Genomic DNA, 24,139 nt, shown 5'->3' on the forward strand with positions numbered 1-24,139 from the left:
GGGTCACGTTCGGCCAAAAACTAGGTCAGTAGGTCTAAAAATAGAAAAACCTTGTGACCTCTCTAGAGGCCATGAATTTCACAAGATCTTCATGAAAATTGGTCAGAACGTTCACCTTGATGATATCTAGGTCAAGTTCGAAACTGGGTCATGTGCCATCAAAAACTAGGTCAGTAGGTCAAATAATAGAAAAACCTTGTGACCTCTCTAAAGGCCATATTTTTCATGGGATCTGTATGAAAGTGGTCTAAATGTTCATCTTGATGATATCTAGGTCAAGTTCGAAACTGGGTCATGTGCGGTCAAAAACTAGGTCAGTAGGTCTAAAAATAGAAAAACCTTGTGACCTCTCTAGAGGCCATATATTTCATGAGATCTGTATGAAAATTGGTCAGAATGTTCACCTTGATGATATCTAGATCAAGTTCAAAAGTGGTTTACGTGCCATCAAAAACTAGGTCAGTAGGTCAAATAATAGGAAAACCTTGTGACCTCTCTAGAGGCCATATTTTTCATGGGATCTGTATGAAAGTTGGTCTGAATGTTCATCTTGATGATATCTAGGTCAAGTTCGAAACTGGATCACATGCCATCAAAAAATAGGTCAGTAGGTCAAATAATGAAAAAACGTTGTGACCTCTCTAGAGGCCATATTTTTCATGGGATCTGTATGAAAGTTGGTCTGAATGTTCATCTTGATGATATCTAGGTCAAGTTTGAAACTGGGTCAACTGCGATCAAAAACTAGGTCAGTAGGTCTAAAATTATTAAATTCTTTTGACCTCTCTAGTGGCCATATTTTTCAATGGATCTTCATGAAAATTGATCTGAATGTTCGCCTTGATGATATCTAGGTCAATTTCGAAACTGGGTCACGTGCGGTCAAAAACTAGGCCACTAGGTATAAAAATAGAAAAACCTTGTGACCTCTTTAGAGGCCATATTTTTCATGAGATTTTCATGAAAATTAGTGAGAATGTTCACCTTGATGATATCTAGGTAAAGTTAAAAACAGGGTCACATACCTTCGAAAACTAGGTCAATAGGTCAAATAATAGAAAAACCTTGTGACCTCTCTAGAGACCATATTTTTCAATGGATTTTCATGTAAATTGGTCAGAATTTTTATCTTGATAATATCTAGGTCAAGTTCAACACTGGGTCACATGAGCTCAAAAACTAGGTCACTATGTCAAATAATAGAAAAAATGACGTCATACTCTAAACTGGGTCATGTGGGAAGAGGTGAGCGATTCAGGACCATCATGGTCCTCTTGTTTACACAAAAATTGCCGTTTGGTAACAAAGTGAATACGCCCATAATCCGGAGTACACCGAACATGTTATTGTCACAAAATTGTTCCAGTTCACATAATCTAGTGGGGAGCACTTAAACTGCCAAGCTATAGCTACTACTGTTATAGGGAACTGGTAGAGTGTCTGCCTTAGGTGTGAGAGGTCCTGGGTTCCAGTACTGGTCAGAGCTTAAATATTTGCATTCTGCTACAGCATTTCTTTGCTGTTATCAGACTGTTCCAGATGTTCTATATTTTAAGCAAACAGTATCATGGATCATTATTTAGCAATCCAGATCACAGCTGAAAGTTAAATCAAATGCTTCCATACCTATGATTTGAAAAAATAGGTACTATCTCTACCACATGTGTTGTTTCTAAATATTGCCTGGCAGTCACCCGCATTACACCTTACTAAAAAAAATTTCCATTTGTCTTTCATCCCATCCCCACTTTGGGAATGATTTTTTTCTCCTAAATCTCATTTTCTTGTTTTCTGGCTATTGTTTCTCAGTTTCCCCCTTGTTCATTTAAAAAGAACAGGGTGGCACATGGCCACAGGGGATATGACTGTTTCTTAGATTTTGCTCTTGTTAAATTTCTCATCTCCAGTGCCAAGCTCTTTTGCTGGCTGACAACTCAAGTTCTTGTAAAATAACAATATTTGTTTCTTTTAGTTTCAGTTGAAATATCTTTTGCAAGTAACACCAGATGCAATATTTTCACAAATGGCATAGCCATGAGTGAAAATGTAAGATATGTTGTTCATAAGTGAATGATATTTTGATATTTTTTAAACAAATTTTCTTTTTATTTCATGTTTTGACTTATTTTACCCATTTTATAGTTCCTTACCAGATCTTTTACTTGAATATTTCGATAATTGTCTAAAAACATGTAGTAAAATTAAATACTAACTTCAGTAATACTATTGATGTTAAATTTCTTTGAAGTGTTATAGATGATAGGCTTTGAAACACTATATATGAAAACGTTTCTGTTCCATTTTTTGCAGAAATTTTACATGTAATTGTAAGGTGATTGATTGTATTATCCTGAACATTGAAATAAATTTTGGAAAAAAAAATCAAGTAACATTAAATTTACTTTTTTCAGGAGTAACTGTAAATTTGACAAAGTACAAAGCAGCATACACCAAGTAAGTATTGAAGCCTCTTTGAAGTTAGTCCAGAGGTTGTTTTATATTCCTCCAGAATCATGTAACACACACATAATAATAATAATATATTTATGTATATAGCTTCTGGGAACATTATGCATAAATGTAAAATCATTTTTGTACTAAGAATATAATGTTGAATTTATCACCCCAAATTTTTAATTGTAAACGAACGATATTTGGAAATACATGTAGAACAACATTTTAGACAGATGGGTGTACAGATATTTATTGCAGTTGGAATATGTTGAAAAAAGCAGTTTGAGCAGGGGGTATAGATGAAATTCTTTATTATGCATGCATTTCTAGTTTGACTTGTCTATACTAACTTTCCAAATTTTTCTTTTCAGAACTGTAGAAAAGTGCCATCAGCTACAAAGAATCAATGATGAACTGGAATCCGAGAACAGAAAGTTGAGTACCGCCATCACAACAAAACAGGGCAGGTTTGTATAAAGTTGTTTTTGACTGTCAGAGTTATAATTGTTGTTTTCAACAGTATATCAGCCAATGTATTCAGTGGCAGCCAGTTAACCTGACCACTGTTCTTGTGTCCTGATTTGTATTCCACAAATTAAAACTACTCCAGAGGTGAAGAATGAATGAGGAGACTTTATGTAAATTTTCTGTTGAAACTTCACAGAGAATGTATTCTCTGCCCAGGAATTCTATATGAAATCAAACATGTAACTTCTTGATTTTATATAGCTGTGTGCTGTATCTAGTGATCTTACCTTTAAATATTGAATGCATACTTATTGGGAATGGATTAAAAAAAAACATTCAGGGCTTTTTTTTCTCTAATAAAGTTATCTCTGGTAATAGAATACAGTCGCAAAGCAAGAAAACTATATTTTTCTTAATTGTAAATTCAACATTTTGGTGGTGGTGTTTTTTGCTAAGTAACAGAGATTACTAAGATTTGTTACTTTGGATGTGTACTTCGTGTATTTAAGTAAGCAAACAGCAACTCCTGTTGAAGAATTATTAAGCTGACATCCCACATTTCCAAATAATATCCAACAATATTATACAATTATTGCCTTTTGGTGAGGTCGATAAGTGGATTTATTGACCTGATAAATCCACATATCGACCGAACTTAAAAGGCAACAATTGTTTTATTATTAAATCCTTACTCATAAGTATAAAGTTTAAATACAAATATATGCAGCCTTTGGTCATTTTTCGCGGTAAATTGTGTGCAGTGTCGCATTGTTTTGATGTCATACTGTGATGACGTCACAGCTGGAGGTCAATATGTGTTTTTGGCTCTGCCTTTGAGTCAATATGACTTTTTATCATTGATCATGTGACTACATCTAGACCAATGGAATTGTCTATAAATATAGATTTAATAATAATCTATATTAAATTATGTAAATCATGTTAAGTTTCAATTTTCCCAGTTAAGACAATTTCCTACACAGCTTTGATTGGTGGCATTTCCAAATTGTTTGAAAAAGGTCTGGTATTGTAATAAACTGTTAAACAACTGAACATTCTGTGTAACACCTTTTGGTTTATACATTTATTAAATTTATACTCAATTATTTGGAAATAAGTTGTATGTATACTACATACTCTTAATATGTCGCCTTATTAAAATAAACATCATTATTTCTGTTGTTATTTCTTCATGTAAAATTACATTTTATGTCAAACTGTGATTGTGCTGGTACTGAAAATCATCATGCCATGTGTAAATGTCTAGCTGTAAATACTGTAAAAGCACATATTTTCGCGAGGTCAAAAGTTCGTAATTTTGGATTTCTGACTATGTTCGCGAGGTTTAATATTCGCGATGTTATTAAAATGCTATCCTACTTGAATTGGCATTATACTAATGGCGAATATTTTCGCGAGGATTAATTTTCGCGAGATGTTGGGCCTCGTGAATATAGCGAAAATTAAAATCTCACGAAAATTTCTGCTTTTACAGTAAACTGTTTGTTTATAGAGATGGAAGCTGCTGTGAGGTTATCCGACAGTCCCTGGATACTGTTATATCATCATACAAACAGATGCTGGCAGACAAAGATACAAGAATCTATCAGCTGGGTATGTTTTCTGTTAAGAGATGATGTTTGAAAAAGAATTGTAATAGTTGCAATCTCTAATGTTTCTTTTGAATTTGTTGTAAGATATAAGCTATAATTCTGTCATGTGATGTTAAATCGAACAAAAAATTGTTCAATTGATGGATAAAACACATTTTTAAGTACAACATTATTTCTGTTACCTTAGCAGTGTTCATTTACAAAAATGTAACCTAACCAGTATTCATAGATTTTTACAAGTACTGACTTGTTCTGTTTAGGTAACTGACAACTTACCCTCATGAATCACAGGTGGTAGATTATTATGTCTCCCCCAGGAGACGTATTGTTTTTGCCCTGTCCGTCCGTCCTTCCGTCCGTCCGTACGTCACACTTCATTTCCGAGCAATTACTGGAGAACCATTTGACCTAGAACCTTCAAACTTCATAGGGTTGTAGGGCTGCTGGAGTAGATGACCCCTATTGTTTTTGGGGTCACTCAGTCAAAGGTCAAAGTCACAGGGGCCTGAACATTGAAAACGATTTCCAATCAATAACTAGAGAACCACTTGACCCAGAATGTTGAAACTTCATAGGATGATTGGCCATGAAGAGTAGATGACCCCTATTGATTTTGGGGTCACTCCGTCAAAGGTCAAGGTCACAGGGGCCTGAACATTGAAAACCATTTCCGATCAATAACTAGAGAACCACGTGACCCAGAATGTTGAAACTTCATAGGATGATTGGTCATGAAGAGTAGATGACCCCTATTGATTTTGGGGTCACTCTGTCAAAGGTCAAGGTCACAGGGGCCTGAACATTGAAAACCATTTCCAATCAATAACTAGAGAACCACTTGACCCAGAATGTTGAAACTTCATAGGATGATTGGTCATGAAGAGTAGATGACCCCTATTAATTTTTGGGTCACTCCATCAAAGGTCAAGGTCACAGGGGCCTGAACATGGAAAACCATTTCCGATCAATAACTTGAGAACCACGTGACCCAGAATGTTGAAACTTCATAGGATGATTGTACATGCAAAGTAGATGACCCCCTATCGATTTTGGGGTCACTCCATTAAAGGTCAAGGTCACAGGGGCCTGAACATTGAAAACCATTTCCGGTCAGTAACTTGAGAACCACTTGACCCAGAATGTTGAAACTTAATAGGATAATTGGTCATGCAGAGTAGATGACCCCTAACAATTTTAGGGTCACTCTGTTTAAGGTCAAGGTCACAGGGGCCTGAACATTGAAAACCATTTCCGGTCAGTAACTTGAGAACCACTTGACCCAGAATGATGAAACTTCGTAGGATGATTGGTCATGCAGAGTAGATGACCCCTAACGATTTTAGGGTCACTCTGTTAAAGGTCAAGGCCACAGGGGCCTGAACATGGAAAACCATTTCCAATCAATAACTTGAGAACCACGTGACCCAGAATGTTGAAACTTCATAGGATGATTGTTCATGCAGAGTAAATGACCCCTATTGTTTTTGGGGTCACTCTGTTAAAGGTCAAGGTCACAGAGGCCTAAACATTGATAACCAGTTCTGATCAATAACTAGAGAACCACTTGACCCAGAATGTTGAAACTTTATAGGATGATTGAACATGCAGAGCAGATGACCCCTATTGATTTTGGGGTCAGTCTATTAAAGGTCAAGGTCACAGGGGCCTGTTAATGTAAAATCATTTTTTGGAAATAACTTGAGAACCACTTGACCTACAATGTTGAAACTTAATAGGATTATTGGACATGCAGAGTAGATGACCCCTATTTATTTTGAGGTCACTTGATCAAAGGTCAAGGTCACAGGAGCCTGAACAGTGACTTGAGAACCACTAGGCCAAGAGTGTTGAAATTTAGCGGGATGACTGGACATGCCAAGTAGATGATCCCTATTGCAGTCAACCATCAGTGTCTCTTTGACTTTCGCTCCTGACCCCTATTGACTTCTTGCCTATAGGACTTTGCATTGGGGGAGACATGCGCTTTTTTACAAAAGCATTTTCTAGTTTACTTTAAAAACATTCTCCTCTGTCAAATCATCACTAAGAACTTTAGGTTCAAACTTGAGACCTCTGAACTCACAGTCTTGTGTTCTACCTGCTGACCTAACCAGGTGAACAAGAACAAACATAACGCTCATATAGTTGTACCCCCTGACAACAAAGTTGTAAGGGGGGGTATACTGGTTTCAGGTTGTCTGTCTGTCCGTCTGTCTGTCTGTCCGTAGACGCAATCTTGTGCGCTCCATCTCTCCTTATCCCCTTGACAGAATTTAATGAAACTTCACACAAGTGATCAGTACCAACAGTAGTTGTGCATGGGGCATGTTAGGTTCTTTTAGAAAAAAAATTTGCAGAGTTATGGGACTTTGTTTTTTTGTTACTATACTATATACATAGACACAATCTTGTGCGCACCATCTCTCCGCACCCATTTGACACAATTTAATGAAACTTCACACAAGTGATCAGTACCAACAGTAGTTGTGCATGGGGCATGTTAGGTTCTTTTACAAAAAAAATTTGCAGAGTTATGGGACTGTTTTTTTGTTACTATACTATATACATAGACACAATCTTGTGCGCACCATCTCTCCTGATCCCCTTGACACAATTTAATGAAACTTCACACAAGTGATCAGTATCAACAGTAGTTGTGCATGGGGCATGTTAGGTTCTTTCAGAAAAAAAAATTGCAGAGTTATGGGACTTTGTTTTTTTTGTTACTGTACTGTATACATAGACACAATCTTGTGCGCACCATCTCTCCTCATCCCCTTGACACAATTTAATGAAACTTCACACAAGTGATCAGTATCAACAGTAGTTATGCATGGGGCATGTTAGGTTCTTTCAGCGACAAAAATTGCAGAGTTATGGGACTTTGTTTCTTGTTAACATACTATGTACAGACAGCATATGCAATCTTGTGCATGCCTAATCTACCAAACCCTTACACACAATTTAATGAAACTTCACACAAGTGATCAGTACCAACCCTAGTTGTGCATGGTGCATGTTACATTCTTTTAGATAAATATTCTGCATAGTTATGGGACTTTGTTTTTTGTTACTTTACTGTATACATACAGTCTATATACATACAGTCCACGTAATTATGCAATCTTGTGTGCGTCAAATTGCAATGTACTGTGTCAGTGCATGCGGGGGGTACATTCATCACCTTTAGTGATAGCTCTAGTTTATCAGAGTCATTAATAACATTGTTGCTTGGTTAGTAAGTAAACTGTACCAATGAATCTTCAGGATCATTTGTTTGAAAGTAAGTTTTTCCGTGAATTTATTTTCTATGTTTTCATTTTTCAGAGGATGAGCTGAACAGGCTGAGAAGAAGTGCAGGGAATGTTAGTTCTGAACAGTATGTACCGTATATCACATCTTCTGAACTTAATTCAGGCCTGTCGCTTACATCACTAGGGAGAGAGCTGATCTGTGGATCACTGGGTAGTGAGTTCGATCCACAGGCAAGGCATATATTATTTGTGACAATTTGATAAAAGACATACATAGAGTCTGAAGTCAGTTAGTTCCCCACTTATGATTGATGCGCAGAAGTTTGCAGTTACTTGCAGAGAACAGGTTAGTACTGGTAGAAAATTCAGGAATACTGGTTAGGTTAACTACTGGCTGTTACATAATTGAAGCACTGTTGAAAAACTGACAAAAACATACAAACTTAATTCAGTTGATGAAAATAAGACTTACATTAAATTGATTTGTACTTGTTCTATTATTTTCAGTACATACTATTGAACTTTGAGTCTTTTTCTGTCATTTTAATATAACAACAAAACCAAAAATGTTGATGAAAGTTTTCCTTTATTTACATGCTTTAATATATTGATTACATCTCTAAAATTCAAATTAAAGCATATTTTAATCTGTTTAAGTATTAGAAGTATGTCCAAATATTTTTAAGTTTTATCCAACTCTGTCCTGAAATTGGAAACAAAAGGCACCAGTTAAATCCAGTTGATGATAAAACAATACAACAACTTGAATTAGAAAATTTCAAATGTTTATCTTTTTTAGCTCACCTGTCACAAAGTGACAAGGTGAGCTTTTGTGATCGCCTGGCGTCCGTCGTCCGTCGTCCGTCCGTGCGTGCGTAAACTTTTGCTTGTGACCACTCTAGAGGTCACATTTTTCATGGGATCTTTATGAAAGTTGGTCAGAATGTTCATCTTGATGATATCTTGGTCAAGTTCGAAACTGGGTCATGTGCGGTTAAAAACTAGGTCAGTAGGTCTAAAAATAGAAAAACCTTGTGACCTCTCTAGAGGCCATATTTTTCATGGGATCTTCATGAAAATTGGTCAGAATGTTCACCTTGATGATATCTAGGTCAAGTTCGAAACTGGGTCACGTGGGGTCAAAAACTAGGTCAGTAGGTCTAAAAATAGAAAAACCTTGTGACCTCTCTAGAGCCCATATTTCTCAATGGATCTTCATGAAAATCGGTCAGAATGTTCACCTTGATGATATCTAGGTCAAGTTCGAAACTGGGTCACGTGGGGTCAAAAACTAGGTCAGTAGGTCTAAAAATAGAAAAACCTTGTGACCTCTCTAGAGGCCATATTTCTCAATGGATCTTCATGAAAATTGGTCAGAATGTTCACCTTGATGATATCTAGGTCAAGTTCAAAACTGGGTCACGTGGGATCAAAAACTAGGTCAATAGGTCTGAAAATAGAAAAACCTTTGTGACCTCTCTAGAGGCCATATTTCTCAATGGATCCTCATGAAAATTGGTCAGAATGTTCACCTTGATGATATCTAGATCAAATTTGAAACTGGGTCACGTGCGATCAAAAACTAGGTCAGTAGGTCTGAAAATAGTAAAACTTTGTGACCTCTCTACAGGCCATATTTTTCATGGGATCTTTATGAAAATTAGTCAGAATGTTCATCTTGATGATATCTAGGTCAAGTTCGAAACTGGGTCACGTGCGATCAATAACTAGGTCAGTAGATCTAAAAATAGAAAAACCATGTGACCTCTCTAGAGGCCATATTTTTCAAAAGATCTTCATGAAAATTGATCAGAATGTTCATCTTGATGATATCTAGGTCAAGTTCGAAACTGGGTCACATGTGATCAAAAAGTAGATCAGTAGGTCTAAAAATAGAAAAACCTTGTGACCTCTCTAGAGGCCATATTTCTCAATGGATCTTCATGAAAATTGGTCAGAATGTTCACCTTGATGATATCTAGGTCAAGTTCGTAACTGGGTCATGTGTGGTCAAAAACTAGGTCAGTAGGTCGAAAAATAGAAAAACCTTGTGACCTCTCTAGAGGCCATATTTTTCATGAGATCTTTCATGAAAATTGGTCTGAATGTTCACCTTGATGATATCTAGGTCAAGTTCAAAAGTGGGTCGGGTGCCTTCAAAAACTAGGTCATTAGGTCAAATAATAGAAAAACCTTGTGACCTCTCTAGAGGTCATATTATTCAATGGATCTTCATGGAAATTGGTCAGAATTTTTTATCTTGATGATATCTAGGTCACATGTGCTCAAAAACTAGGTCACTGTGTCAAATAATAGAAATAACGACGTCATACTCAGTTCAACACTGGGTCATGTGGGGATAGGTGAGCGATTCAGGACCATCATGGTCCTCTTGTTTTATTTGAGATTGTGTGTGAAAAGCAGCCTTGTCTTCCCACAAACTTCACCGGAGGAGCATGTTGAACAGAATCCTGATTCTACATCATGTACAACACCGAAGGTATCCAGACAAAGGCTTAACTTGCGTCTGGAAACCTCAGCTATTTCTCCAGATGAGGAACTAGTATTTGATACAAGTACAGATGATACTGTAAAATTGAAGTTAAATCGAAAAAGGAGTAAAAGAAGCAGATATTCAGAGGTAAATTCTTCTATTTTTTTTGTGCTGGGATGGTGTTAATAACAAAAATTTGCTTGTCCTAAAAGAAAATTAAACTTTAGGTGATAACATTTTCGGCTTGACTATAATTTTTTTTTTTCAAACAGTGCAACTTCTGTAATTAATCCTTCTTGCATCTGGTTAAGCATCTGTGTCATAGTAATTTGGGTTACAAAATTATAAGGACAAATGGTTCCAAACTTCACACACAAATTTTGCATCATCAGATGACCTGACAAGGCCAGTTACATAACTCTAACTTGTATTTTGTCAAACTTTTGACCTTTTATAAATGGGGAAAAAAAATGTTTTAGTTTTTCATGGAAGCAAAAAAAGAACTGCTTGGCCAAATGCTGTCTAGACTTAACACATTTTTTCAGTTAAAAACATTGAGTAATATTTTGCATGTAAGGAAATATTGTGCTGAATGCTTACAAACTCAAGTCCCCGACATCATCAAATGACCATTCTTAACCAGGTTTCGGTATCTCTGACCTACATGTTACAAAATTATGCCCCTTTTTCAATTTTTGCAATGCTTGTGTATGTGAGCTAGTATAGTGAGGAAGGGTCTGAAATAATGAAGCGCACTGTCATTAGATAGCTTTTGTTTCACAAAAAATTTGCAGGATTTTCATATTACGGTGTTGCTTTTATTCTTTAAAATCTTTACAGGATGTATCACCAGATCACAAGAAGCCGCGCAAGTTATCACCACTGACCGAAACAGTAAAAACTGCCAATAAACATAAAGCTCAAAGTAGTGACAGTAGTGACACACAAAATAAAGAAACAAAACTTTCTGAAACAGCAAATAATAAAACAGTTGAAAAGGGAAGGAATGGAAAAAGAAAGAAAGATAGTCATAAAATACTTGTATCTGATACATGTGTACCAGATCTAAATGAATCTCTTGTATCGAAAGGTTTTGATACGGGAGGTCCTAATGGTCGTAAGGAATCTGATCTTGTATCAAGAAAACAGTTTGATACAAGTGTTTTAGTTGTGCCAGAAACACTTGCTGTAGATATGGACGATACGTTTGTACCTGAAGATAGCTCTGGGAAAACATTTGGTAAAGCAGGTGAAAAGTTTGAACCAGAACTGACAGATATTTCTGAAGGTTGTGAGGAATCTAATACTTTATGTGCAAGTAATGATGAAACCAAAGTCGAAACGGATTTTGCTGATCAACATTTGAAGAAAAGCCTGATTGAAACAAAAGCCAAAACCAAAAGGCACAAGTCAGTAGAGATTCCGGAAAGTTTTAGAAGTATTTTGGAAAGCTCAGAGAGTGACAGTGAAAAAGGAAAGAAAAGTGACTCTTGTGATTTGGATCTTGATTGTGATAGTCTTGTCAAAGATTCAGATGAAGAAACTTTCTTTGATAGTTTACCAAGTTCACAAACATTTGTAAAGTCCAAGCCCAAAGGTAAACTTGGAAATGATAATACTGACAGAAACACAAGAAACACTTGTAAAAACATGGAAGAAGTTAATGCTTTATTTGAAACACCTGCCAGAAAAGACAGCACAAATGAAAACTCAGAAAAAGCTCCCAATGACACTGGTACTAGAAAACCATTATTTAAAAAAGGTAAAAAGGAAAACCTACAGAAAGAGGTGCAAAATGAAGTAATTTTGAGACGATCACCAAGGAAACACAAACCAGTTAAAACATACAGGCCACCACAAACACCTACAAAAGTAAGAACCAAATTAGATCAGGGCAGTAGTAGTCCTAAAGGTAAAAGAGAAAGTCAAATAAGAAATAACGAAGGTTTTGTTTCTGATGACTCGGATAATGATCTAACTATAGCCCCAGAACACAGTGTTGATCATCAAACAGAATGTGAAAGTGAGACAATAGATTGTTATAATGTCATGCCTGTTAAAGATGGTAACCTTGTTCCAAGCAGAAAATTTCAAGTGAAAGTTAAAGGAATGAAAAAATCAAATAACTCAAAAGCACTAAATGAGCCACTAGATTGTGAGAGACGAACTGTCCAGATTGTAAATGTTAATGAAACTTTGAAGTCACCTTCGATTTTAGGTCAGGATCTGAAATCGAACAGTGCTGTTGGGTCTGAAGTTATAGCTATAAATAGTTCCAGTAGTAGAAGTTCGGGTAATGGTGATAATAACAATTCAAATGCAGAGTCACCATTGATGTTTAAAACTGATAGGAATAAAGAACACATTGATGATGATTTGGAAATTGTAGACTGGAAATCTACAAAATCAAGGAAGAAGAAAAGTGACTCTCAGAATTCACTATCATTGTCATCAAAACGGACAAGTTTGAGGTCTTCACAGCATGGTGATCAATTCAAGAAGCCAGGAAAAGATGTTATTAGTATAACACGAAAGTCTTCACCAAAAGGTCTCCAACAAACCACATTGACACAGAAATTTTTCAGTCCAAAAAAAATGTCAAAAAAGAAAAACACTGAAGTGGGGGAACAAAGTAAAATAGAAACAATGAAACTAGATAAAGAATGCAGTGTTCTTAGGGAGTTAAAAGATCAAAATGGAAATTCAGGTGTTGGAGGAAGGTTAAATGGAAGTCTGGACCCATCAGCTGAACTTTCGGAATGGTGCAAGGATCCAGAAACATTACCATCTCTTGATACAGGTAAAATTCATTTTTTGTATTCTTTTACAATTTACACCAAATTGTAGTTCCTAATTTTTATGTTAGACTTATGTAGTACCTGAGTCTGTGTATAACTATTGTGACAGTCTATCAATGTTGTAGAACATACCAGCTGTAATGTTTCTATGTTAGAATTATGTAGTACCTGAGTCTGTGTATAACTAATGTGAGGGAACTTATAGAGGGAACTCCTTTGGAGATATAAGTTCAAATGCAGATATTTCTCCATACAGATCAGATACATGTAACATGTAAATATTGCATTACAGTTTGAGCCAATGTAAATTTGTCTGTTTTGTGTTTGTTTCAAGAAAGTTTTCCATATCTGACAGTTGAATATCGTTACCTCGATATCGGTTAGCTTGATACTCCGGTTAGCACGATGTGTTTGAGTCGGTCCCGATTTTTCCCTATTTATCTTAATGTAATTTTTTTATCATTACCTCGATATGATTAGCTCGATATTTTGTTTAGCTCGGTTTTTCAGTCCCGTCAACTTACCTGTACTGTTTTTACACCTGGTTTCGCCGATATCACAGCTTGTCAAAAATATCCATGTTATTTGTACTGTGTGAAAATCAACCTATTGTTGTCCGGCGATGTATTAATCATATGCAAGTTAGTTAGTGTGTTTGTTTTGTTTGTTATTTAATCTTTAATCCAATTTAAATGTCGGAGTTTTCATTTAATTCCCAATAATTAGTCTTATAAAACACCGTGCAATAGGAAAGCTGTTTTCCAATGTAACAACTAATTTGCATGAAATATTTTCTGTTTGACGGAGTAAAAATCTGCCATTTAGGATTGAGTAACAATATGGGTATTGAACTGGCAAATTTTCGTTATCGGAGCACAGTCAAAATGACTACTCAACTAGGAACATTACGGCTGCATTCACACTTGTTTAGGGAAAGAATAAAAATGCTAATGTTTAAATGTATATTTAGAAAAATTAAAAAGATGTAAGTATGTATCTAATTAAAATGTTTTATTGGTCAAGAAAATTAAAATCGTATTTACGTTTTATATTATTTTTTTCCCCTTTCAAACCCTCTGAAAAACGCATTGCATATAATGACAATATAGACGTTCGTCACAAGTACAAAGTAGTCCCAGTTAGTCGATATCGTTACATCGAACTTCGGATACGTCAATGCAGTTTTAACAGTCCCTTGAATATCGAGGTAACGGTATACAGTATCACCATGGCTACTAAAGGGTCTATAAGTGGAATTTTGTTATTTTCAATGTTCTCAGATTTCTGTGAGGCTGACTTACGTAGTGGTGAGAATTCTCCACCAAAGACATCAACACTGGCTGTTGAGGACACTCAGGATATACCATGTAGTTCAACCAGCTATAAATTCCTACCCAAGAAACCCAGAAGAAAAGGTAACTGATGGTATTAGCCATATCTCAACTATTAACATTACAAAGAATATAGGAAAACATAACATCCATATATATACAAAGGACAGTATAGTCCAACAAGAACATTGAGCATCTGGCTTAGAGACGACTTATTTTGTTAGCAAAATAAACATTTTGCTGTTAATTTTAACCTGTGAATTAAGACCACCTGCTGCTAAAAGTCCACTTCTTGTCTCTGAAGCATGGTGTATTTGTACAGGTTTTACAGTAGTTGTTTGTAACCATCATTGTTATTTACATGTATGTTTTAGAAGACAGTTTCTGTGCAAATAATTCACGTTAGAAACTAGAAAAATTAAAAGTATTTAATAATATCAAGAGTTCAGTTGGTTAGCAGGGATACTTCTGAGAAAATGCTTCAAAATCTACCCTTCTGTAAGAACAAAAAATCTTTAGTTTTTCTTTGCTTTGAAATTTGTGATAAAAAATCTCTACAGGTACTCATGCCTTTGCAATTTTATACCCCACGGGTTTCCTAGCAATAACTGAAGAATGCTTTGGCCCACGGGAATCAAACTTGTTAGGATGATTGCAGCCTATGGTCAGTAGATAACCCCTACTGCTTTTAAAGTTAGTTGGTCAAAGGACAATGGTCATAGTAATCTCAGGAGGCCATCATAGAGGGCATGTAAGTTTCACAAACAAATCTTGTTCAAAATAAAAGAGATTGTGCCTGAGTTTTGAGGCCTCATTGAACTGTGTTTACTGTGTGTATGTACATTCAGAAAAATCATAGATATGCTCTTGACTAAGCATTTCTCTTGCAGACATTGAAAATACTGACCCACAAAGAGCAGCTGTAGACATAGATGATAGTTTTGACAGGTTTGTAGCATTTCTTATATGTATTAAGCAAAAACCTGTGTTATAAGACCATTCATTTTACGTCCCTCTATCGTGTATTTCATATAGATTGAACCTGTATTAAAAGACCATGTGTCTTATGAGACTGCTCTCCCTTAAGTTGTCTCTTAAAACAGATTTTACTGTGTATATAATGATATAATGGTATATGAGGTTAAAGTTTCAGTATTTAAACATATAGTTAATCCTATCACTGGTTCATAAATTAAAAGTCTACTTAATTTGTTTGGTAAATTTTATGAAGTGGTTTACAACCTGTAAAACTACAAGTTTAGACATTGGAGTTAGGTTTTCGTAATACTTCTTGAATGGTGTGATGTTCTGAATTTTGACACATAAAACACTTACTAAAAAATGAGAATGAAATCATGTATGCATACATATTCATACAAGTTCACATATTTACCTGTTATTAGAAAGTACTCTTGAAGTACGTACAGTATTTTTTACTACTTTGAAATATTAGCAGAATGATGTTGGTTTAAATGTAAAAATGCTTGTAGTTGCTAAATAACCTTGGAATTCCGTCAACAATTTTTATTTTGCATTGTGGTAAAATGTAGTCCCTTGTCAGTTGCCTAGTTACTTCAAGATTAGATTTCTGTAACACCGTGTTGACTGGTACTCCAAACACCACATGATCCACATCAGACAAATTTGCAACATGTCCAGAATCCAGTAGCTCACATTATCACCAGGGCATCCTGTCACAGTCATATTACACCTGTACTGAAAGAGCTGCATTGGTTACCAGTGAAATGTAGGATGCAGTTCAGAGTTCTGGACCACACTTCTAAAGAGCAACATGCTAATTCCTTAGGCTATATTAGGGATATGATAGAAGTGTACAGATCAATTAGAAACCTAAGATCACAAGACAAGTTCTCACTCTTCCTTTTATGTTACAGGTTACCTAAGAATAAAGGTTCTGGCATTGCTCATGTAGCTGTTGTTAGGAAACGAGATGAGAGACAGAAATTGCAGGGACATGGCTGTAAGGAATGTTTACAGGTAAAAGACATGATATTAACATCTAATGGCATTGTTGCTTTTGGAATTGTTGTTTGTGGTATGTTTTGAATAATACATGTGCTATAAATTATAACATAAGTATTTTCAATAAGCCGTGCTGGGTTATCTCAAGTCTAAAACTAGGTCTTTAACTGAAATCATAGAAAGGCATTGTTAACACTCTAGAGGAAACATCTTCTGTCTGTTCTTCATGAGACTTGGTCAAAATGTTTGTCTGTTTAAAATCTTGTATAAAGTTGTAACTGGGTCACTTGGGGGAAAAACTAGGCCATTAGGTTGAATCATAAAGAAACTTTGTCAACACTTTAGGGACCTATTTATAAACTTTATCATCATAAATCTTTGTCAAAATGTATGAAATCTATGTCAAGTCCAAAAGTGGGGAACCTGATGTCAAAAACTATCAGTAGGTCAAATCTTTGAAAGTCTTGGTTAATAATCTAACTGATATACATTAAAACATGGTCAAAATGTTTGTCCCTATGACATCTAGGCCAAAGATATCTGGGGTTAGAACTAGATCAGGTGAGAAATACAAGGCTTTCAGAGCCCACATGTTTCAATTATTGTTGTCTACATCTGTAAATTCTAAATTCTGCATTCAGTGACCTCTTGGTATTTGATTCATACTACAAGATAGCTGCTTTGACTCTTCTGATTTTGATGGGTCCTATTACGCTTGCTCTTTACGAAATAGCCTGCCAAAGTGGTTGTTAGTTTCATTTCCAAAGTGGTAAACATGTTCCACTTTTGATCTCATATTTTAGCTGTTTATCTGTTTCAGTACTACAAGTCTGCAGGACGTTCAGATGAAGAGATAAAACAGCACATGCACCAGTGTTCACGTCATCGAGCCCAGTATGTTCCACCCGATACACCACCTCATTTCTGGTCTGTTGGGTTTATAGAGACACAGGAAAATGATGATACAGGTAGCAAATTTTGTTAACATTCACATTTTAATCCATAAGAGTTAGTTTTACAGAATCGTAAACCTCCAAATACAAAATATATGGGGGCTATATTGGCGTCCACAACAATCATGTCAAGTCCATACCTTTGTAACCACTGGTAAGATTTGTAAAGAACTTTTATCAATTTGTAGCCTTACCAAGACAATGACTGTGCAAAGTGCACAACCAAGTTTACTAGGTCCAAGGTCAAGGTTACACTTAGGTCAAAGGCCAAATGCCTTAACTTTCATGTCCGTTCCATAGTGTCTTGACTGCTCATAAGAATTTCATATAAATGGCAGCAATTTTTTACCTTATCAAGGTGACACACTTTATATTAAAAAAGCAAATAGCGTAACTTTGTGTCTGCTCCATATCTTCTAAACTGTTTGGAAGATTTTTAGCTCACATGAGCCAAAGGCTCATTGTGAGCTTTTGTGACCGCTCAATGTCCGTCATGTGTCCGTCAACATTTTCTAAAAAAATCTTGAAAACCACAGGGCAGTATTACACCAAACTTCACAGGAATGATCCTTGGGTGGCCCCCTTACAAAATTTTTCAAAGAATTGAATTCCATGCAGAACTCTGGTTGCCATGGCAACTGAAAGGAAAAACTTCTTGTTAAAAACCTCAAGGCGTAGAACCTCGATATTTGGCTTATGACATCATCTAATGGTCCTCTATGAAGAATGTTCAAATTGTGCCCCTGGGGTGAAAAGAGTCCCCGCCCCAGGGGTCCCAAGTTTTACATAGGAGAAAACTTTAAAAATCTTATTGTCTACAATCACAAGACCTAGGTTTTTGATATTTGGTATGTAGCATTGCCTTGTAGTCCTCTACAAAAATTGTTCAAATTATTACCCTTGGGTGGAAAGAGGCCCTGCCCTGGTGGGGCTCAAGTTTTACATAGACTTATATAGAACAAATATAAATAACCTAACTGTAATGTTGATTCAGCTGTATTTATATTTTAGTTTCATCAAAGGAAATGCATTTTAACTTGTTTTTTTCCGAATTTGTAAACTGTATGAATTCTATATTCTGTTTATTTGCAGTGGTGAAGGAAAGTGAAATTGGTTTAGAAGAGGAATCTGATGTACAGACATACAGAAGAAGAAAAAGACTCAATAAATGCTTCAGATCGAAAAATGAAAATTCAGTTTTGGAAGATGATACTTAAAATACTTATTAATCTCATATTATGTCTGACTTTCCTAATTTCTTTAGTAGTATTTCATTTCATAATAAGATAAAAGTTGGTAAGTGCATACACTGTATGGTTTTACATAGCACTCCAAATCGATAATTATTATTACCTGTATATAGATAATTGTGAATATATTCAGAACTGGATTTTGTTCTTGAATGGTATTTATTTAATGTTGCTCTTTTGTTAAACCTTTATTTAGATTATACTCTTGTTATTTATGTTGTTTTATGGGTTAAGGTATTTACTATTTTCTCACCACTTGCAGATTGAGTTTTAAAGAAAATAGCACTAATTTTTGAAAACGGTGTGATTAAAATGTTCAACATAGATTCAATTTAATTTCTCTGGTTTAAAATTAAATTCAGCACCATTAATTTTTTCTGCAGAATATGGGTTTGTTACAAACATCTTCTTGTTAAATTGTTAGAAAGTTACATTCAGAGTTAAACTGCATGAAGTCTATGGAAAAAGTTGCATTTTCAACCTAACAGTGGATTTTATTGTTAAAAGTGAAAAGGTACATCTTGAGATGTTTTTTTTTATCAAAGAAGAAAATCTATCAACAAATTTAATGTATGTATTCTTCAAGTATGGTGCTTAAACGATGGTAGGACAGACCTTTGGTACCTTAAACATTATTCTTCCAGGAAAAATCCATGCATATTTCCGATGTCACATTGATGTACAGTGTAACCTGCTTTAGTCTTCTATTAAGCAGCCAACCTGTCTTAAGCAGCCAGTGTCTCATTTCCCAAACTGGTCTTTCATTCTTTAAATTACCTGCATTAAACAGCCACCTGCTGTAAGCAGCCACTTTTTATTTCTCCCATGGCTGGCTGCTTAAGACAGGTTTTACTGTATTATTTTGTGCCATATAGGAGTGCTACTATATTTGATCTACTGTGTTATATAAAAGAAGTTTCAGAAATGGTGTATCAGAATGATGTTACTCATCTGTAAAGATTAATAGGTGTGAAAACTTATACCTTAGGAGAGCAAAGACATGTAATGAATATCTTGGGACATGCTACTTCCCATATTAAAACACAGTTATGATTGACATCACAGCGACCTACTGTACTGGGCATCATACATTTTAAATAAAGACATGATGCAGAACCATGTTTTAACATATCTCAGCAATACGAATTGGTTATACGCCCTCATGAAATAAATTCTGCAAGCTTGTAACATTGAGGTTCTGCTATATATTATTTGGGAAATAGATTTTAGTTTTGCATGCTTTTTTGGCAAATAAAACACGGTTTTGAGTTCAGATGCGTAATCCAATCACAAAGGCCGAATGCCTGAGTGATTTATTATGAGGCATCTGAATGAAATACTGTAAACCTAGAAATGTTCGCGGATACTATATTTCGCGTTTCCAAAACATGAACATTTTTGCGGATACAAATCTTTGCGGAATCATATCCATCGCGAATCCTGCGAATATGAAGTCGCAAGTGAACATATTTAGTATTATAAGGTAAGTATCACTGCATTGTTGCATTTATAGTATTCTCGAAAACATTGTTTTATTGTATCCTTCAATTATAAATGCACCCTAATCCCATCCATATCAACGGTTATTCACACCTCCAATTATTGACAGTCAGTAAATTGCTGTTATTACACTGTCATTTGTTTGCCATTTAAATAGGCGATTAATCCACACTTTGCAGAAATAAACACAATATTTTACTTGCAAATAATATATCGTATTGGCTGCAAACTGCATGTTTATGTCGTTCGATAGATGCATATTGTTTTTGTTTTTATCCCCTGTTTGTCTTACGGATCGATATTGAAAAATTAATGCTGTTGCTTCATAAATAAGTAAATTGTAAATCAATTGAAATAATATGGATTTGTGCACTCATGTTATACAGTTATGGTGCTAGAATATGAATTATTAATATCCAGGTATGTGTAAGCACAAAACCATTTTATAGCGATCTATATAAGCTGAAGCTAGAATATTTCACGTTTTTGTTAGAACAGAGTTTTTCGCGGCTATTTAATTTCACGGAAATATACTACCCGCGAAAGGCGCTAATTTAAATACCGCGAAAACAATTCTAGGTTAACAGTAATGTGTTTTATTTGCCAACAAAGCATGCAAACTAAAATCTATTTCCATTCTAACTTGTTTGAATTACACCAGGAAGGGATACTAATCTGGCAGTTTTAAATATGAGGGAGTAAATTGAAATAGCCCAAAGTAGGTCATTTTGTGAAACATGTTCTAATCAAAAGAAAATAAACAGTAAAATCCTTCTTTGTTTATATAATAGAAAGTCATAAAAGTGTTAGAATTCTTAATTACATCAGGCTGATAGTGGAAAATTACATATTACTCGTGGTATTGCACTTTGTTTCTTAAAAGTTGAAAGTGGACGGGTGACATTGCATTTTCTGTCGAAGGACTTAATCATTTGATGATTTAAATTGTATATTCAATAAAGAATTTGTACATAAAGGTATAAAAGTATGAAAAAGATAATCAAGCAGCACTTCTGGGTTAGCTGGATAATGATGGAGAGAAAACATCATCATTTTGCCCCAAGTGGCATTATCACGTTTGATTTAAGCCAGTTTCTGTTGTTTTTTATTTCATGGTTGTCCTGTACTTGACATTTTGGTAACATTTTCAAGGAGATATTTTGCATTTATAAGAAGATAAACAAACTTTGTCTTCATACACATATTTTAACTGTCAGTTTGGAAGATGTTTAGTAGTATTGACCTGTCAAGACAACAGATCTCGGAGGGGTTTTTTTGGTTTCTAGGTCATGTATGAGAATAAAGTTAGTATTATTTTTGAAACGGGCCTAGCTTTGTGTGATAGCTGTCGGAAGATTGTTTATTTTATATAGACCAAATAGCAAAATTATTTACTACTGTCCTGCCTATACATATACATTGTTTTTTATTTATAGAAGATAGTGCATATATAAGCCGTGCCATGAGAAAACCAACATAGTGGCTTTGCGACCAGCATGGATCCAGACCAGCCTGCGCATCCGCGCCGTCTAGTCAGAATCCATGCTGTTCTCTTTTAAAGCCTACTGCAATTAGAGAAACCGTTAGCGAACAGCATGGATCCTGACCAGGCTGTGCAGGTGTGCAGGCTAGTCTGGATCCATGCAGGTCGCAAAGCCACTTTGTTGGTTTTCCCATGGCACGGCTCATATTTGTATTGAACATACCTCAGGGTTCTACAAGATTTTAAATTTGTCAGTAAAGTTACAGGAGATATTGCCTCACTTACATATTTTGTAGTAAGTTTTGCTTTAGCTAAATGATGTTTATAGCCAGCAAACTAATGCTAGTTCTAGAAATGTTAGAATTTTGTGAAAAACTTTTGTTGATGAAATTACAGCTAGAGTGCACTTCTATTAGGCATTCTTTTGTCACCGAATTTTAGAGTTTTAAAAAATTTATATTCCACTTATGAATTGATTGATTGATTGATTGATACTTCCTGCAATGTGATCTCCCGCGCGGGAGGGTCAAAATCCCGATTTTTTCACCTTGCCTCCCGTCTCCCGACCAAAACCATATTTCTCCCGGTTTTCAAAAAAAAAAAATGTATTATGACTGGGTTGATAATTACCGAGGAGTGGAGTGCCAAACATGTTTACACAGTAAATCAAAGTGTCACCGACTGTGTATTATACATTAGCTGGAGGAAATAGTTGTTTTTCACAGGTGAATTATTAATTGTTTGTTTTGATAAGGGATTAGACAAGCAGGGCCTTTTCCACCTGTCTCACGGGGCCGAATATCGGCCCATTCTCAATGCCAGTTAGGCTCCATTTTTTACCAATTTGAAGCAAAAAACTCCTAGTCATAAGAAATAATTCCCAACTGAAATGAATTTTAATTATTCAAAGAAAAGCTTTGTTCGGTAATAAAATCACATAATTGTTGGAAAAACCAACCCATTACTATTTTTAGAACAGGAGTGTTATTTCCCCTTTTGCAGTTACGCCATTTTCTTCCAATGTTTACCAAATTAATTTCTTACTAAAATCGGACTTATTTCATTGAAAATTGGATGAAAATACACACTCATTTATTTGATAACATCAATCTACATTATTTTGGTAAGGGTAAATACATGTTGATGCATTTCTGTTCTCTATTTTTCATGTCAAAATCATCAGTATTTTTATACGAAAGTGGGTGGGGTAAGGAAATTACATAATTTATGTGTTGTGTTCAGACCAATTTAGAGTCGTTTTTTTTCAGTCCTCGAGTTGAATAATGTTAATGCATGTTCACCACCATTTCAGACCTAAATTCAGACTTTGTTTCTACAAATTTAATCTGTTAAGAAAGTTTAAAGTTAGAACAAAAGAGAGCTTCTGTAAAACAGCATGCTTGACTTTTCTCAGTGATTGACTCTGAATTAAAGCTTTGCCAGTAAAAGGAGCAATTAAAGCTTTGCCAGTAAAGGGGCATAATAGTCAATAGCTTTGAATGTAACAGAGATATTAGACATTATATAAAACTTAATCAAAAAAAATGTAAGTTAAAAAGTGGCATAACGCTGTCAAAATTCAAACCAAGAGTTATGAGGATTGTTTCTTAGAACTGGTGTATACATTATTGTGTGGCCAAAAATATTGGCTTTTGTCTCTAAGTTATGTGTCCGCACGCTTAATTTATGTCGATAAAAAACCTCCAGTTTTGAGACCCCAACTCCAGCTGAAAAATGGCAAACCTCCAGTTTTGGGATTCTGTACTTATCACATGTATGATACTTCAGTGATTCAATTATTTAGATACAATTATACACTAGTGTTTGATGATAAATTGAGATCTTCAGTGATTATCGATGTTATTCATATTATTACAGTAATGCTTGAAGAAAATTAAACAGAGAATAATTACATATGTTTCTGCTTGTTTTATCTTACTATACAGAATGAAGCTGTTTTAGTATGAACATTCTGATACCTACTGCCCTGTTTACATTACATGAAAAATGTAAACTGATATTGGAAGACTTATTTTGAATGTCAGGAGGCCAACATGTTAGCCTGGTCAGTATCTCCATCTTTCAACAAAGTTTACTGGTCCATATTTGTCATATGTATATATAGATGAAACTCTCAACAGTGCTAAAATACTTAACAATAGGGTAGATATCAGCACTGTAGCTGATGAAAACATAAATTTACATCAGCCAGAGATGCTGTCGAGTGTACAGTTATACCAGAAACAGCGGCAAAAGTACTGATTATATGGAGAAAAAAACAGTAGAAGATATAAATAGGGTCATTCAAGAATATGTGACATTGAAGCTGCGCAAGCTTGTCAATGAGATTTATTCTTTAACAACTAGATTTCTGTATTTCGAGTTAAGGTTTTTAAAACCGTATTTTATTGCAAACAAGGTACAATAAGCATGGGCGCGTATTTCACTATGGTTGCCATGGAAACGCTATCAGTTTGTTCTTGGTCAAATTTTACCGAACTCACTTTAGTCGGATATCAGTTGGCATAGCTAATGAAACGATATGTTTATTATTGTAA

General features: G+C 35.2%; 1 protein-coding gene across 2 annotated transcripts in view; it reads left to right on the forward strand.

The window, feature by feature from the left end:
• The window catches only part of LOC123541222 (uncharacterized), a 30,838-nt gene extending 7,341 nt beyond the window's left edge, over positions 1–23,497 (forward strand). For both annotated transcript variants that reach the window (XM_053527203.1, XM_045326639.2), the window contains exons 3-13: positions 2,412–2,454; positions 2,826–2,921; positions 4,436–4,536; positions 7,863–7,914; positions 10,196–10,430; positions 11,124–13,083; positions 14,362–14,496; positions 15,303–15,360; positions 16,308–16,410; positions 17,216–17,363; positions 18,441–23,497. In XM_053527203.1, coding sequence (XP_053383178.1) covers positions 2,412–2,454; positions 2,826–2,921; positions 4,436–4,536; positions 7,863–7,914; positions 10,196–10,430; positions 11,124–13,083; positions 14,362–14,496; positions 15,303–15,360; positions 16,308–16,410; positions 17,216–17,363; positions 18,441–18,565 — 3,056 coding nt within the window. In that variant the 3' untranslated portion in view covers positions 18,566–23,497. The remainder of the gene's footprint in view (positions 1–2,411; positions 2,455–2,825; positions 2,922–4,435; positions 4,537–7,862; positions 7,915–10,195; positions 10,431–11,123; positions 13,084–14,361; positions 14,497–15,302; positions 15,361–16,307; positions 16,411–17,215; positions 17,364–18,440) is intronic.
• Positions 23,498–24,139: the final 642 nt, after the last annotated feature.

This window comes from Mercenaria mercenaria, chromosome 16, assembly GCF_021730395.1.
Source record: "Mercenaria mercenaria strain notata chromosome 16, MADL_Memer_1, whole genome shotgun sequence".
NCBI lineage: Eukaryota > Metazoa > Mollusca > Bivalvia > Venerida > Veneridae > Mercenaria > Mercenaria mercenaria.